General features: G+C 43.1%; 1 protein-coding gene across 1 annotated transcript in view; it reads right to left on the bottom strand.

Moving 5' to 3' along the window:
• MYO16 (myosin XVI) overlaps positions 1-14,567 on the bottom strand; it is a 427,643-nt gene that overhangs the window by 196,290 nt on the left and 216,786 nt on the right. The window contains exon 17 of the mRNA XM_060128880.1: positions 1,515-1,626. Coding sequence (XP_059984863.1) covers positions 1,515-1,626 — 112 coding nt within the window. The remainder of the gene's footprint in view (positions 1-1,514; positions 1,627-14,567) is intronic.

The raw sequence follows: 14,567 nt of genomic DNA, 5'->3' as shown, positions 1-14,567 counted from the left end.
CCAGAAATACCTTCCTCCCAATCTTATGGGACATGATCTTTTCCTCCTGTGTGGACCAAGTTGTCACCGTCCCAGTCACCCCAAAGAATCAAGATGAAGTGATTACCTTCACATCGTTTGCTTAACTGCACACAGTTCTTTCACCAAAAAACTTAAAATTCCCTACTCGCTGCCTTAGGTGGAAGGTATAATTTGCTTGCCCTGCCTCTGAGGATCCATCATGGAGTTTTAAAGCCCTGTTTCCAAGCAACTGATCTTTTGGTGGAATGGTTCCTTACCCATGTCTATACCCCAGTTTCCCATAAGGAAGCAGAGATTTCAGACACTTAGGAAGGGAAAAACGATAAGAAAAGAGCACAACAGTAGCAAGTGCAAAGACAGAGAAGTACAAACGGGTAGGAGTTAGGGAAAGACAGTAATACAGAGATTGGATGAGCAGAGCAACAAAGAACGAAGCACCATATGATCGCACGTGCCTAGAATCCCATCCAGTCTCTGAATGGGTGAGGCCGGGGTGAAGGCCCCGAGCTAATTCATTTAGGGTGAGTCCCCACCTCCTTACCCTCTCCTTTTCGCCACCTTCGCACCCCTTCCACCCACTCCCTGCCCCATGAGCCACGTGGACAAGGGAAAAGACAAAGACCCAAATCAATCAACTTCCTGGTTTAAGAAAAAAAAAAAACAACATATTTAGATCTGTGACTAAAACTGGGCTCACGAGCTACGGGCATACCAAAGTGACCCCCACGCGATCTTACACGGATCGCTAACGAGGGATTGGCTGTCATTCAGATTGACGCCACGTTGAATGAGGGGACACAGAGAGGATGTGTGATGGAAAGAGACTGGTGGGAATTTGAGAGGTCTCGGGCTTAGGTCGTTTCCTATCTCTTATTCTCTAGCCCTGCGCCATTCAATTCAGGCGCCACGAACCACACAAGACTGTTTCAATTTCAAGGAATCAGAGCTAAGAAAAATTAAAACTCCATCTCCCTGGTCCCACGTGGCCAGTGGCTGCCATATCGTACGGCACAGACCTGGGGCATTTCCAGAATCACAGACATTTCCACCGCACAGCAGTGGGTTTAAACCCTTTAAGTAGTACTTTTCAGCTTTGTAATGCTGGCAGGTGTTTGGTAATTCTTTAAGAATGAAAAAACTAAATCATGTTGTTGAAGAAGAGAGTTTAATAAGGTGATCAGATTACTTGTCAAAGTGATTCTTGGCAGTAAACGGTCACCAGGATCTGCCAGTCTTCTCTTGAGTCAAAGCAAAGTTCTTTGATGTGTTTTGCTCACATGGTTCCAATGGGCAAAGGTCTCCACCACCTCCTTGAAGACGGCAGTCCATCCTCTGCCTGTCTCCAGGGCACCTGTGCCCTGAGCGTACCCTTGTTTATGTCTATCCCGCCCTAGCATGCAAACTCCAGGAGCACAGAAGTGTTTTGAATGAATGATTTTTATAAATTAGTAGAGGGCTGATTTTCTCAGTGTAATATTTATGGCATGACTCACCAAGTTACTGAAGCCAATTACATTCAGGGCTTGTTTCCAAACAGCGAATTTCTCCCTGTTCAGAGAATGCTCTGCTGTTGATACTTCTTCTCGAAGGGTCTTGCTCAAATACCTGTGAGGGGGAAAAGCACAGAGCTTTACGGCTAGGTGCGTGGTCAAACCCCAGTGGTTAAAAGTCACTTCAGCCATATTTGGTCTCCAGGGTAATGGAAATCACCTGGACATTGTGTCCCCATGTGTTTATAAGGCTTTGGTCCATACTAGCACATGATGTTTCCGGAAGGAAGAAAAGTTCTTGCTGTACCAGAACGTATTCACACAGTCTTACTTAGTTCTCCCTTGAGCTGCACCCTTTCCCGGAGAAGGTCACAAGTGTTCTGTGTATTTCATATAGAAATTCAGCAGGTTCTATTGTATGCTTTGTAATTAATATCTGTAGTCAGGATTTTAAATTTAGAGCCACTTGTTCTTTCTTTTTGTCAGTATCTTTTAATTACGAAATGGTTGATGAATGCATTGATTTATTCCTTTCATTCAATAAACGCAAAGGAATCACGTACCAAATACACAATACTAGCAGCTGAGGATAGAAGGATCAGGAAGTCATCGTGGAGTCTCAAGAGCAAAGATAGTGTGTCCGTGGGCAGACGCAAGGGAAGGCACAGCTGTGACGCAGCGTGGAAGCAGGATAACAGAGATGAACTTGGCCTGATTTTGAGAGTGTAGGAAGGGGACAAGGAGGAAAGCTAGGGGCGGGGAGGAGGCTTCGGTTCCAAGAGTGACACCTGAGTAAGGTTTTCCCAAGCAAATCCAAGACTCAAGGGTGTCCCTGGAATAATTAGCAACACCTACAAAGGCACAGAGGCTGGAGCACGCGTGATGTGCGTGGGGAACTCGCGTAGGTCAGCCAAATCCGAGCCTCTAGTGAGAGGGGCCGTGGGTGATGAGGTCGGACAAGTAGCCAGAGTTGTGTGTATCTTGCAGAAGAGTTTCCATGATGCCTTGGAAGGGATGGGCTGTCCCGAAGTTCTTGAAACAAAGAACAGGTATGAGCAGATTGGAGTTTCAGAGAGAATATTCTCGTAGCCCAGGGAGATTCCCTGGAAAGAGATGAGGGAACTAAAGAAACCAGTGGACCCAGTGAGAGACCAGCAGGGAAGAGAGGCAGAGGAGATGGAGAGGCAGATGGCTGGGAGGAGGGGCCTGGCTGGTCACAGGGGAGGAGAAAAGAGAGGCGTCAAGAACGCTTTGCAAGATTCCGTCTGGGGAAGCGGGGTGTATGGGGGCCTCATTCATCCAGAGAGGCGTCCCAAGAGGAGTGTGGTTTTGAGAAAGGTTGTATTTTACCACAGTCGTGTTCACTTTGAACAGCTTGCTGAAGTTCAAGCGGTGTTCCAAGAAATAATTGGCTATAAGGATCTGAAATTCAGAAAAGACTAGAAAATAAGGTCTGGAAGTCATCAACATGCAGACGACTAAACCATGGAAGTGGATGAGCTCCCCAGAAAGGAGACGCTAACATTTTAGGGATGAAGAAAGAATTAACAGCAAGGAGACCACAGGAGCGAGGGACAGGATGGTGTGGGCTAGAAGCACACTCCGTCGGTGTGGATGTGGGGTCTGGGAGGACTTCTTTGTCCTTGACCTTGGCTGGGAGGGGTCTAAATGAAACAGCCCCGTGGAATAGGTGGGGACTGCAAGAGACTTCAGGAGCTTATAAGCTGAGGCAGAAGCACATGAAGACTGGAAAAAACTTTAAAAGAAACGGAGAAGGAAGTTGCAGAGGAAGGAAGAGGGTTTGGACTCGGAGCACAGTGGAGGGACACTGCCTTCTCCACATTTGGGTCAGGGGACTAATATGGTCCAATGGCCAGAAGCATCTCAGGGAGTGGGGGAAGCACTGCTTGTGGCTTCGGTTTTTTAGGAGAGAAAGTAGTTGAGGTTTAGATGACGAGGCAAAGTGGCCTTGAGGAAGGTCATGAGAATCTAGGACACTGGCTGTGGAGAAGGGACATCACTGCCAAGCAGGGGGACACAGGAGGTTTAGCTCATGCAGCCGAGGACCAAGGGGGAGCTGAGGACCAGCTCCTGGGGGCTTTCTCTTTCCCCAGAGGATGAGTGAGCTGGGGATTGGGGCCATGGAACGAAAGGTAAAGGTCAAGGGCAACCACATTAGCAAGGGGTTGGGTTAGGATGGTCAGAGCCATCTTGCCTAAAATTCACAAAATTCTAGTGACTAAAACGTCTTAATGACAAGCAGTTCTAATGACTCTTAATTTTTCTTGTTCTCACAGCAGTTTTCCATCCATCTTCCTGGTGTCATCTTTTCTTTCCCACTTGTTGATCACAACATAGGTTAGAATTCCATTCAGAGTGGCCACTTGACATCTTGCAAAGAATAATTAGCTCCTGGTAACATTACAAAGTCAAATATGCAAAACACCATGGTTCCTTTTCACATTCTTAAAGTTAATCAATTAATAAGCTCCACCTATGGGGAACTCAAATATTTCTTTAAACCTCAGCCTATGGTGGGAATTTACAGCAGCTCTGACCTGCTCCCGTGAGGCAGTGTGAATGTAACAGTAAAATTCTGGGCAGAAGGAGCCATGGGAAGTTAATCTGGGCAATTTAGACAGGGCTATTAAGTCTGTAATGGCTCAGGAGAAACCCAATCAAACTAGGGGATTTTAGAGGGCAGTTGGCCTGATGGCAGGAATGATGCTTTAAGATTCACTGTATTTTCCTCTGTAATCAGAAAACTTGTTGGTATGAGGATGATCCAAAAACACAGACCTCAATGTCTCCTATGCAAATTTTACATTTCTCCCACTATTCAATAATGTGTAGGTTGATTTCACTAGAAATATAGGTCTTACCGATCAGCAAAACTGTATCTTAAAGTGGGAAAATTAGTACCAGAAAAAACTAAAAGTTTACTTTCTGGAGATGAAAAGTGCTTGTTTTCCCTCTGAAATAAATCACCTAATAGTGAAACCACACACAGGACAAAGTAATCCTAGAAAAATAGGCCTAGTAAAATATTACAACCAAGAATCTGAGACAGAGGTGAGTTCTATTTGACCCTTTCTGATGACATTTTAAACTTTTATCTTAGTATCTCTAAAATGGAGTAAAAACAGATTAAAAGTGAAGTAAAATCTCCATTTCTAGTTCATGAGGATTTTCTGATAATTAAATAAGGATGTGCTTTCTATATTCAGGTTGCAATGTGCGTGCAGAATTAGAGCACTTCCTGGAAAAAATATATCTTGCATATGTGGGGAGCGTTAGTCAATGTGCTCTGTCATTAACAAATCTCTTAATCAGATAAATAACTAAGCCAAATGAAATAAGGAACATTTTGAGAAATCATAACACATGCTATTAACAATGTAGAATTGTTTAAACTATAAAATACGCTTGTCTGTTCTGAGATAAAAGGAGTAAATAGATAGAAGAAAAAGTTCATAGCTCTCACTTTTTGATTATTTTTTCCCATTGTGAATCACTCGAAGGTTTACAGTCACACGTGCATTTCCACGTTTTTAACACTTGAAAATTGGTAAGAATGACTGTGGGCCGTGGTTTATAGACATCCCTGTAGACTAGCCATGCTCCGCTGATGTTTCCCCCCTAACCTCAACAAAGTGGTCGAAACCCACCGAGGTGAATCTGTACCAGTGTTTCATCTGACAGTTTCCAACTATGTTACCTATTAATTAATGGTTCCACAATTCCCAGTATTCAAATCTTAGAACTCAATATTCAATGTCTTTTATATTAGCTTTCATGTCTCAAAATCATACACTTATAGCTCAAACAATCTGTTTTTTTTTCTTTATCATCTCCTTTTAACTCATACATAACTCGGAACAGTAACGTTTGGCCACATACAGATAATCTCTCAGTGTCCACAGCCAGAAACATCAGAGACTTAGCATTTGTGGAACCAAGAATCGTTGCTGTTTTGTTTTCAAAAGATTTGACACATCAAGGGAATGCCCCGGATGTTGTTTCCACCATGGAGTAGAAGACTGTAACAAACAGGCTGTAGCATGTTAAAAATCATAGACGGATTAATGCTGTTTGACTAATTCTACTCAAAGGGAAAGGTGGTGAGAACTGAGAACGTGTCGAACACTCCACTGGATGTTTCAGAAGCACGTCCCAGTTAATGGTCACGTGGATCCTGAAAAGCAGAGCTATCATTGTGCCCATTTAAGCTACAAGGGAACTGAAGCTTGTTTAAGATTTCCAAGCCGGGAATTGGCCAAGGGACACACACTCCATCCTGACCCCTCTGGGCCTCTCAGCTCAGTCACAAGTCTCCCGCAGAGGGATGGGAGGAGGAAGAAAATTGCATAGCATCACAAGGCATCTTCCTCAAGTTAAAATTTTGCTTAAAAATGCAGGGGGAAGGTAAATAACAAGTGGAATTATTATTATACATGGATGTGTTTTAAATAGAATGCAGTTTCATGAGGTTTTAAGATCTCATAGGATATTTTATGATTAAGTCATTCTCTTCTGACTCAATTCTATACTTGCACTACAGGCATGAAACAGAGTAGCTTGTAACCAAGCAGGACCCTATGGGGCCTTCCTGGGACAGACTCCCTTCCACCACCCCGGCATGTCCTCCACCTGCCTCTTGTTCATGGAAAACTTTAGCTTCCTAGGTCTTCCCTGAGTTCCAAAGAATAAACATAATCAGAGAAGTGAGAAAATGCAGAAGCAAAGGAAAACAGTCAAGTAAGACAAAATAATAATAGTTTAACCATTAAACAAAGTCAAGGACCTTTAGCTTCTCCTCAAGGGCCACAGACGCTATTCTGAGCCGCGTTCTTTGAGCTGCTTTGCAGATACGGAAACCCCCCCACAAATGGAGAAAATTAACTAGATGCCGCCCACAAACACATAGACCCCAGACTGGCTGGGACGAGAGGGTTGATGATGTTGATGCCCAGTCACCTCACCACCAACCAGTCAGAAGAGTGTCCATGAGCTGATCATCCTGCAACCCTCTCTCTCACCTTGTCTGCAAAAACTTTCCCTGAAAGCCAGCGGGGAGTCTGGGTCTTTTGAGCATGAGCTGCCTGGACTCCTTGCTTTGGGCCTGCAGTAAATGCTGCCCTTGCCTTCACCACGACATCGTGGTGCAGACTGGCTTCACTGTGTGTAGGCAAGCGGACGCAACTTTGGTTCGGCAACAAACTCACAACTCAGCAAAGCTTCTGAGAAATGCTTCCGAGCACGTGCTGCGTCTCTGGGCAGGCTCTCTGTCACCATGGGGAGGCCTCCAGGAGAAGCGGGTGGGTGCGTGGTTGAAGCATCTTTGACATTACAATGGAATTTTGCGATGGTCGGTTCAGTCACACTCCTGCGACTTGAGGAACTTACTTAGTAGGTTTAGAAAAGCTTTTTTTGTTCGTTTGTTTGCTTTTGATAGGTTCCTTGGGTCTCCCCCCAACTTTTTTTTTTTTTAACAAAACCTGAAGGTGATTTATTTTGAACAACTAAGTTTATAAATCTCATTTTTAAAGATCACTATGAGAAAAGCACACCTGCACCAAATATACAAATAACTTTGTTTTCACTTACATAAAAAAACAGCAAACCAGACGAATGTATATTACAATTGAACAGTGCAAAATTCTACTTGGGCTTTGAATAAGAAAAGGTTATCACTACAGTTAAATTTATTTAAAATAAGTCAGTAACAACAACTGTTGACTTGTGCCATTTCTAGTCAACTGTCCCATTGTTCCAACTTGTTGATTTTCATGACAACAAACAGCATTCCAGGAATACATCTTCTAAGGTGGGTCAAATTTACAGTCAAAATCATGTGTGTGTCTGTGGTATATATGCCCATGAGTGTGTGACTGAAGGTGTTGGGCGGGGGGGCACGCGTGTGTTGATACTTACGCTTTGTGGCAAAGGAAAACAGATCCTGGAATAAAGTTCTTCTGTGTAGAGGGGCAAATTAAAAATGCTAACTCCCCAGCATAAGGCACCCTTCGGACAAGAGGACTGGGAATTATTCAAGGTGGCAGTGATTTGATCTGAATATCACATACAAACAATGACCTTTTGCAAAAAAACAAAATTTCAAGGGCCTGGGTCCCCCTCCAGGCACCCATACCCTCCTCTCTCACAGCCGAGCCGGACGTATTAAAACTGCAAATTTGCAATTGGTGGATGAATAAGTCTGGAGATGTAATGCACAGCACAGTGATTGCAGTCAACAAGGGCGTACTATAAACATCAAAGTTCTAAGACACTGGATCTTAACAGCTGTTCCCACAAAAAAAGAAACGATAATTATGAGAGGTGATGGAGGTGTTAGCGCTAGAGTGACATCACGTTTCGATATATGAAGGTATCAAACCAACACCCTGTACACCTTAAACCTATACAATGTTATATGTCAACTGTATCTCCAAAATTAACTGATTACTTGAAAAATAAATGAACAAACAAAAACAGCTGCCCTGCCTGTGCTCACCAGGCACCCTTGTTAGGCCGACAGGAACTGACTCTTGTGGGGCTGCATGTGTGCCTAGGACACATGGGGAATGAAGGCTCAAATAGAAATTAAAAAAAAAAAAAGGAAAGAAAAAAGAAATAAAAAAGTTCACTACCTCAAACCATGTGCCGGGCCCATTCACGGGGTCTGGGCTCTCAGACCACAAACACTATCTGTTGCTGGTGTTTGATCTGCCGCATAAACACAAAAGAACAATGTCTTCTCGACCACGGGCAAAGCTGCCTTCTACTCGGGGAAGTTTAATATGTAAACAGAAACCAGATAAGGCAAAACCAAGCAGTTGGCATCAACAAAGGCAGCCCTGTTTACTAGTTTATGAAGGAAGATGGTAACCTGCTGCTTCCTGCACCCCGACCCCACCTTTCTCCTCAAAGGAAATTCTTTTCTTTATTGTTTTGAAACTATCTGGAAAGTATTAACTAATTTTAAATCCCCCCTCCATGGAATATGAATAAGATTTCTTATTAACCACAGGTTCAGATCTATAAATCTCCCCCAATGAAAATGTTAATATATTAGCCGCAAACTGTTTTGTTTGGAGAGAGGAAAGCCTGCCAGTGGTCTTCAGGAAAAGAACAGAATCCATTTAATAAATTACGCATTCAGAGCGACTTCGGGTCTTGTGACATTCCCGGAATAGTTTGTCCATATTTTTCTAATCAGTTGGAATATTTCTTCAAAACATCTGGCGGAACAAATTCTAAACTCTTACCATCTTTCCTGGTAAGAATGCCTCTGTGCTTCTGATGAACTCACTTAGTTCTTGAAAACAAAGGTGGAGACATCAGAACAGAGCGGCTGCCTCCCGCCCAAAGGGCCCAGGACACGTGCTAGGGGGCCAACCCCAGGCAGCACCCTGCTCTCAGCCTTGTGTCCGGCAGGGGCCCCTCCTGCCAAAGGAAGGGGCGTCTTTTCCTTCTTGCAGAGACACAGAGAACCAGCAGTGATTACATGAGTGAATCAGTGAAACGCGGAGAAAGGGAAGTTTTTGTTCAGAGCAGGTGGCTGGGCCTGGCCTTCATGTACCTGTTTAACTGGCCAAGGCCTGGGGGCTGCATCTGCCGGGTGGAGAAGGGGCGTTCTGTATTCATCCCCGAGTCCAGCTCACCCCAGGCCAGCTCTGGCTCTGTGTGGGAGGAGGGGCAGCAGGTATGTCCATATAAATAGGCCTTGGTCAAGGCTGAACAGGCGCAGAAATCCTGCTCAGGGGAAATCTCACCAAAGGGCCTTGTGTATAAGATCACATCCATGGCACCCGTGATGAGGGATAAACCCAAAGGTAACCCTGTGTCTTAAATACTGAGCGAGGTAGACACCTGCACCGAAACGTCTGTAATCTGTAAATGTTCCAGAAGATGACATTCCCACACGTGACCATTTAGGGACAGTTACTACGGATGCATGGTTTCCGGCTTCTCCTGGGACCCGCCGCGGACTCGCATGGGTGTTCGTGCAGCGCTACCTATGTGAAAACTCCATGCTGCGTGTAACCTACCAACATATCAAGTAAGCTTTTTCAAGTTGGCAGGTCTAAAGGCAATTTTCATTTCCTCTCAAGGGAATTACTTCTATTACCCACCCTATTCTGCCCTCCTTCCTTCCAGTCTCACTGATCAGGATAACCACCATGTCCACATTCTCCTTCCTCCCTTGCTGGGTGGAAATCTGACTACCAGGGTTGACGTTTCATTCACAGTGAATCTGACAGACGCACCTTCCTCCAGGATCCCCACAGCCTCCAGCATCTGGAGATCAGCTCAGCTCACCTCCCCCCACTCCCCAGGGTTGGTGGGAGGCGGCTGCAGGGTCTCCATTCCCACCCATTCTAATCATCACCCAAGCACTGCAGGAGCCTCTGTCTCCAATCTTACGTCCAATCCACTTTCCTCCATGCAGTCAAGGTGGAAATTTAGTGAACTCTCTTCCCAAATCAAAATGCGTAAATGGCTTCCAGTTGCCTTTGCAATACTAACTCCCTAGTGGAATCCATGCCCTTCTCCAGCTGCCGGTCTTGACAAAGTCACCCTCATTCCCTCTGAGCTCTCGCCGCACAGAACTTCCTTCCCTCCTTCGTACAGACCCCGCTCTCATCCACCTCTGTGTCCTCACTCACCCTGTGCTCCTCACTCGGAACATAATCCACACACATCCGAAACCCAGGACGAGTCCTGCTTTTCTTCACACGCCACTGGCTCTGGGGAGTCTTGGAGGCTGGATGTCCTTCCTATGAGCTCTGCAAAACTCTGCACCTCCTTCACAGCAGTGCTTCATCAGACCCTATTAAAACTGCCCGGATCGGTATTCCCACTAAAAAGGCAAGGCCGGTCTTCACATCCCACCCATAGGAAGCAGGCCAAGGAGCTGTCCGTCTGGACTGGAGAGAATGAGTGGACACGTGTGCTCTCCATCAGATCGATCTTCCCAAAGTTTACTTACTGCCATCATGTCAACTCTCTGCTTGTATGTATTTCACCTGCATAATAAATCCTACTTGTTCTCCACAACCCCCCGTAACACAGCTCTACCCCATCAGACTATGCTTATTCTGTTGCACTTCCTGTGCTGCACCTTCCTCTCCCACTGCAGCTGGCCACCATATAACTCGACACTGACCCACCGCCTGTGCTTTGGCACAACCCACCAGGATTCTCTTCCTGCCAGACCCCTGTGCCAAGGCCAGACCAGGCCACACACCTGAAACAAAACCCTCTCTGTTTTAGCCATACTCTCTGCCTTGTTTATGTGTCAACCTGGCGGGGCCACAGGGTGTCCACATATTTTATTATTATTTATCATTATTATTCTGGGTGTGTCTGCAACGGTGTTGCTGGATGAAATTAACACTTGAATTGCTGACCTGAGTCAAGCAGACTGCTCTCTACTTCGATAGGCCTCATCCAGTCGGAGCAAGAAGGCTGACCTTCCACAAGTAAGAGGGGACCCCTCGCCTGACTGTCTGAAGCCAGGACGTTGTCTTTTCCTGTTTACAGACTCAAACTGAAACGTCAGCTCTTCCTGGGTCTTGAGCCTGACTGCTTCTGGATTGGAACGTATACTATCAGCTCTGCTGGGGCTCTAGCTCACCCACTGCAGCTTTTGGGACTTCTCAGCCCCATAATTGTGGGAAATCAATTAGATACACACACACGTATATCTATGTATGTCTATATAAACACACACACACATACACACACACACACACACATATATATACACACATAGAGATTTGTTCTTCCCCACTTATTCACACATTCACACACTTAAATATTTAATAGTTCTCATTTAACATATACAACTTAAATGTCAATAATTTGACTCTTTTTCGATAGAGATCATGTCAACCATGTTCCTGATATAGATTTTCCTTTTTTTTTTAGAATAAATTTATTTATTTATTTTTGGCTGCGTTGGGTCTTCGTCGCTGTGCGCAGGCTTTCTCTAGTTGTGGCGAGCAGGGGCTACTCTTCGTTGCGGTGTGCGGGCTTCTCATTGCGGTGGCTTCTCTTGTTGTGGAGCACGGGCTCTAGGCTCACAGGCTTCAGTAGTTGTGGCCCACGGGCTCAGCAGTTGTGGCTCGCGGGCTCTAGAGCGCAGGCTCAGCAGTTGTGGCGCAAGGGCTTGGTTGCTTGTGGCATGTGGGATCTTCCCGGACCAGGGCTTGAACCCATGTCCCCTGCATTGGCAGTCGGATTCTTAACCACTGCACCACCAGGGAAGTCCCCTGATATACAGTCTTATAAAACCTAAATCAGTACTGATTGTGTGGTCGTTTTCATATAAACCTGAACGTTTCCATACGTGTCTCCACATTTTCAGATGCCCCTGGCTGGTTCTGCTTTACCTGGTAGGTTCCCAACATGCCTGAGAGGAGCCAGAGGTAGTTGGTTGATAAGTCAGTTGTGAACACAAACTTTACTTTTTCTTTGACCAAAGTAGTTGGTAGTTGGTTGATAAGTCAGTAGTGAACACAAACTTGACTCTTTTTCTTTGACCAAAGTAGTTGGTAGTTGGTTGATAAGTCAGTAGTGAACACAAACTTGACTCTCTTTCTTTGACCAAAGTAGTTGGTAGTTGGTTGATAAGTCAGTAGTGAACACAAACTTTACTCTTTTTCTTTGACCAAAGGTTAGCAAAAGTAAGAGAAAAGTCGATGCTATGAAATTCAATCATTCTTTTGCCAAAATAAAACCAAAACAAACAAAACCCCAGAAATACTACAATGAGGAATTTCTTTGGGAAATGTTCTAGGGAAAAAAAGCTTAGTATAAGAAACAAACATGGAAATATGTGACCAGAGGTGATAAACCTGCCTTAAATTCTTTAAGGAGTGGCAGGAGGGAAGTATGAGAAAAAGGAGGGGAGGGGAGGAGTGAGGAAATAGTAAAACATTTCTAAAGAGAAAAATAAATTGTTCACTTAATTAGTTTGATGGCCTTTCTGGATAATGTAATTAGACAAATAGCAAACTTAACCTTTCTGGAAAAAACTGCATGTCCACAAGCATGAAGGGAGACACAAATCCCATGTACAAAAGCTCACAGCCCTGGCATCACGATAGCATCCAAAGATTATGCTACAATGTCTCTGTCATATTAGTAAGAAACACCAGCATCTCCATTTTAGCAAACTGGGATTTTTTTAAAGAAGTTAAAATGAGTAAAATAAAAATACACTACATCCATAATTTTAAAAAGATTTTTAAAATAAAAATCAGGAAAATGTCAACCACAATACCTTATTAAAATGCAGGTAATATCTAGTAAAGTAATCCTGTCCAAGGCTAAGTATGCAACTAGATGATTTCAGAAATGGAATATTAGAACTGGTTATTTCAGGAGAGATTCATAAATTAAACTAAATATCCCAATTTTTTTTGATAAATATCAATTCTCATTGAAAAGCCAAATAAAATTGATTGTTAGCACACACAAAAATACTCCTTTACTCATAATTGACCCTGATGACGTCAAGAAAAAAGGGATGGAAAATGTGACTTCTGCTCCAGGACCTGCTATTCTATTGTACCTCTTTTTGCTATTTTTACATATTTTCTAGAAAAATATGTCTGTTGGACCTGTCCTTGTGATTATAAATGTGCTACATATTTTTGATAAAATTATATATTATATAAAAATATAGTTCACATATAATATTACAACACGGAATTTAAAAAATCAGAGCCAAGATAATCTAAAGGAAAAATGACTGGAATTAAGCCATTCGCACTCAGAGTGAGCTCTTTGCTGATCCTCAGTTCCCGTTCTAAACTTCTCTGAACTACGCCAAGAGTTCCACCTGTATGGTAAATCTGAACTACTTATTACTAAAAACAAAACACTACTCGTGAAGTAACTGAGTTCAAATAAGCGTTCAGATAAGTCCAAATAAGTGACCCCTATGAGCTCACCAGTGTTGCATTGTGCTTTTAGGTCAAAATCCTTCTACATAGAAAAATAACATGTACAGAAAAGGCCCAGGCATGTTGCCTGTCATTTTATCTTTACATTTACAAATTAACGGAAAGTCTAAAGTTCTGAAAACATTATTGCTGAAGGTCAGAATGATGTGCTCCACGTGTAACAGTCTAATTGTGAGATGATAATATGAGAAATCCAAAAAGTTACACAAGAATATTAAAAAACAACCAGTTACATAGAAAGCTATAAATCAGTAAAAAAATAAAGTTCAAAACTAGTTTTTCCAAAGATGGATTCTGGAATCTTCAAGACCAGTAGTCATGACTATTTTGGTCTTAATATGTTCATCCTTCTGGTGGAATAATTAACATTCTGTTTTAACTTTTCCCTCCAGTACTGAGGAAATGAAATGATATAGTGACCTACCAGAAATCAGGTCCCTCTTTCACTATTACTACTACTATTACTGTTTTGTCATTCTTTATAGAAATAAATTTACAGATTTCTAAACCAATTCCACTCTTGAAAATGTTAATAAGTAACATTTTAAGGACAAATATGATGGAGCTCAGATGCATCTTCACTGTCAAATTTATTTTCAATTTTCAAATGTACAAAACCGTACACTTCCTTAGAAATGAACTGAAATGGATATTTGGTACTGCGGATTATTTAAACAGGATAGAACTCCCTCTGATAGCTTCTTTCTGCCCGATCTGCTGCTTCTAATAACTTTAGTGTTTATATTTCAGGTATTAAACACTTCAAAGAGTTAACCCTAAATCTTAAATTTTATGAAAATAAAAGCTTCTAAAATTAAGAAGATTAAAATCAGTAGCTGTTCACTTCTCATTTGTTAGAAGACAGACAACTTAAAATTGGGGGGGCGGGGCAAGAATTAAATTACACAAATTAACTAAAACCGCAGTTGTCATGATTTTTAAAAATGAGAGGGATCATGGCCGATTTCCCCGATGTGATGAATTTCGGAACGTTTTATTTGTTAATGAGGTAGGATGGCCTCTTTCTCACTTTCTTTCTTTTTTCAGCTCCTCTCCCAGAATGATGTTCCTGTCCTAAGCA

Source organism: Lagenorhynchus albirostris, chromosome 18 (genome assembly GCF_949774975.1).
Source record: "Lagenorhynchus albirostris chromosome 18, mLagAlb1.1, whole genome shotgun sequence".
Taxonomy (NCBI): domain Eukaryota; kingdom Metazoa; phylum Chordata; class Mammalia; order Artiodactyla; family Delphinidae; genus Lagenorhynchus; species Lagenorhynchus albirostris.
This window is presented reverse-complemented; position numbering and strand designations above follow the sequence as displayed.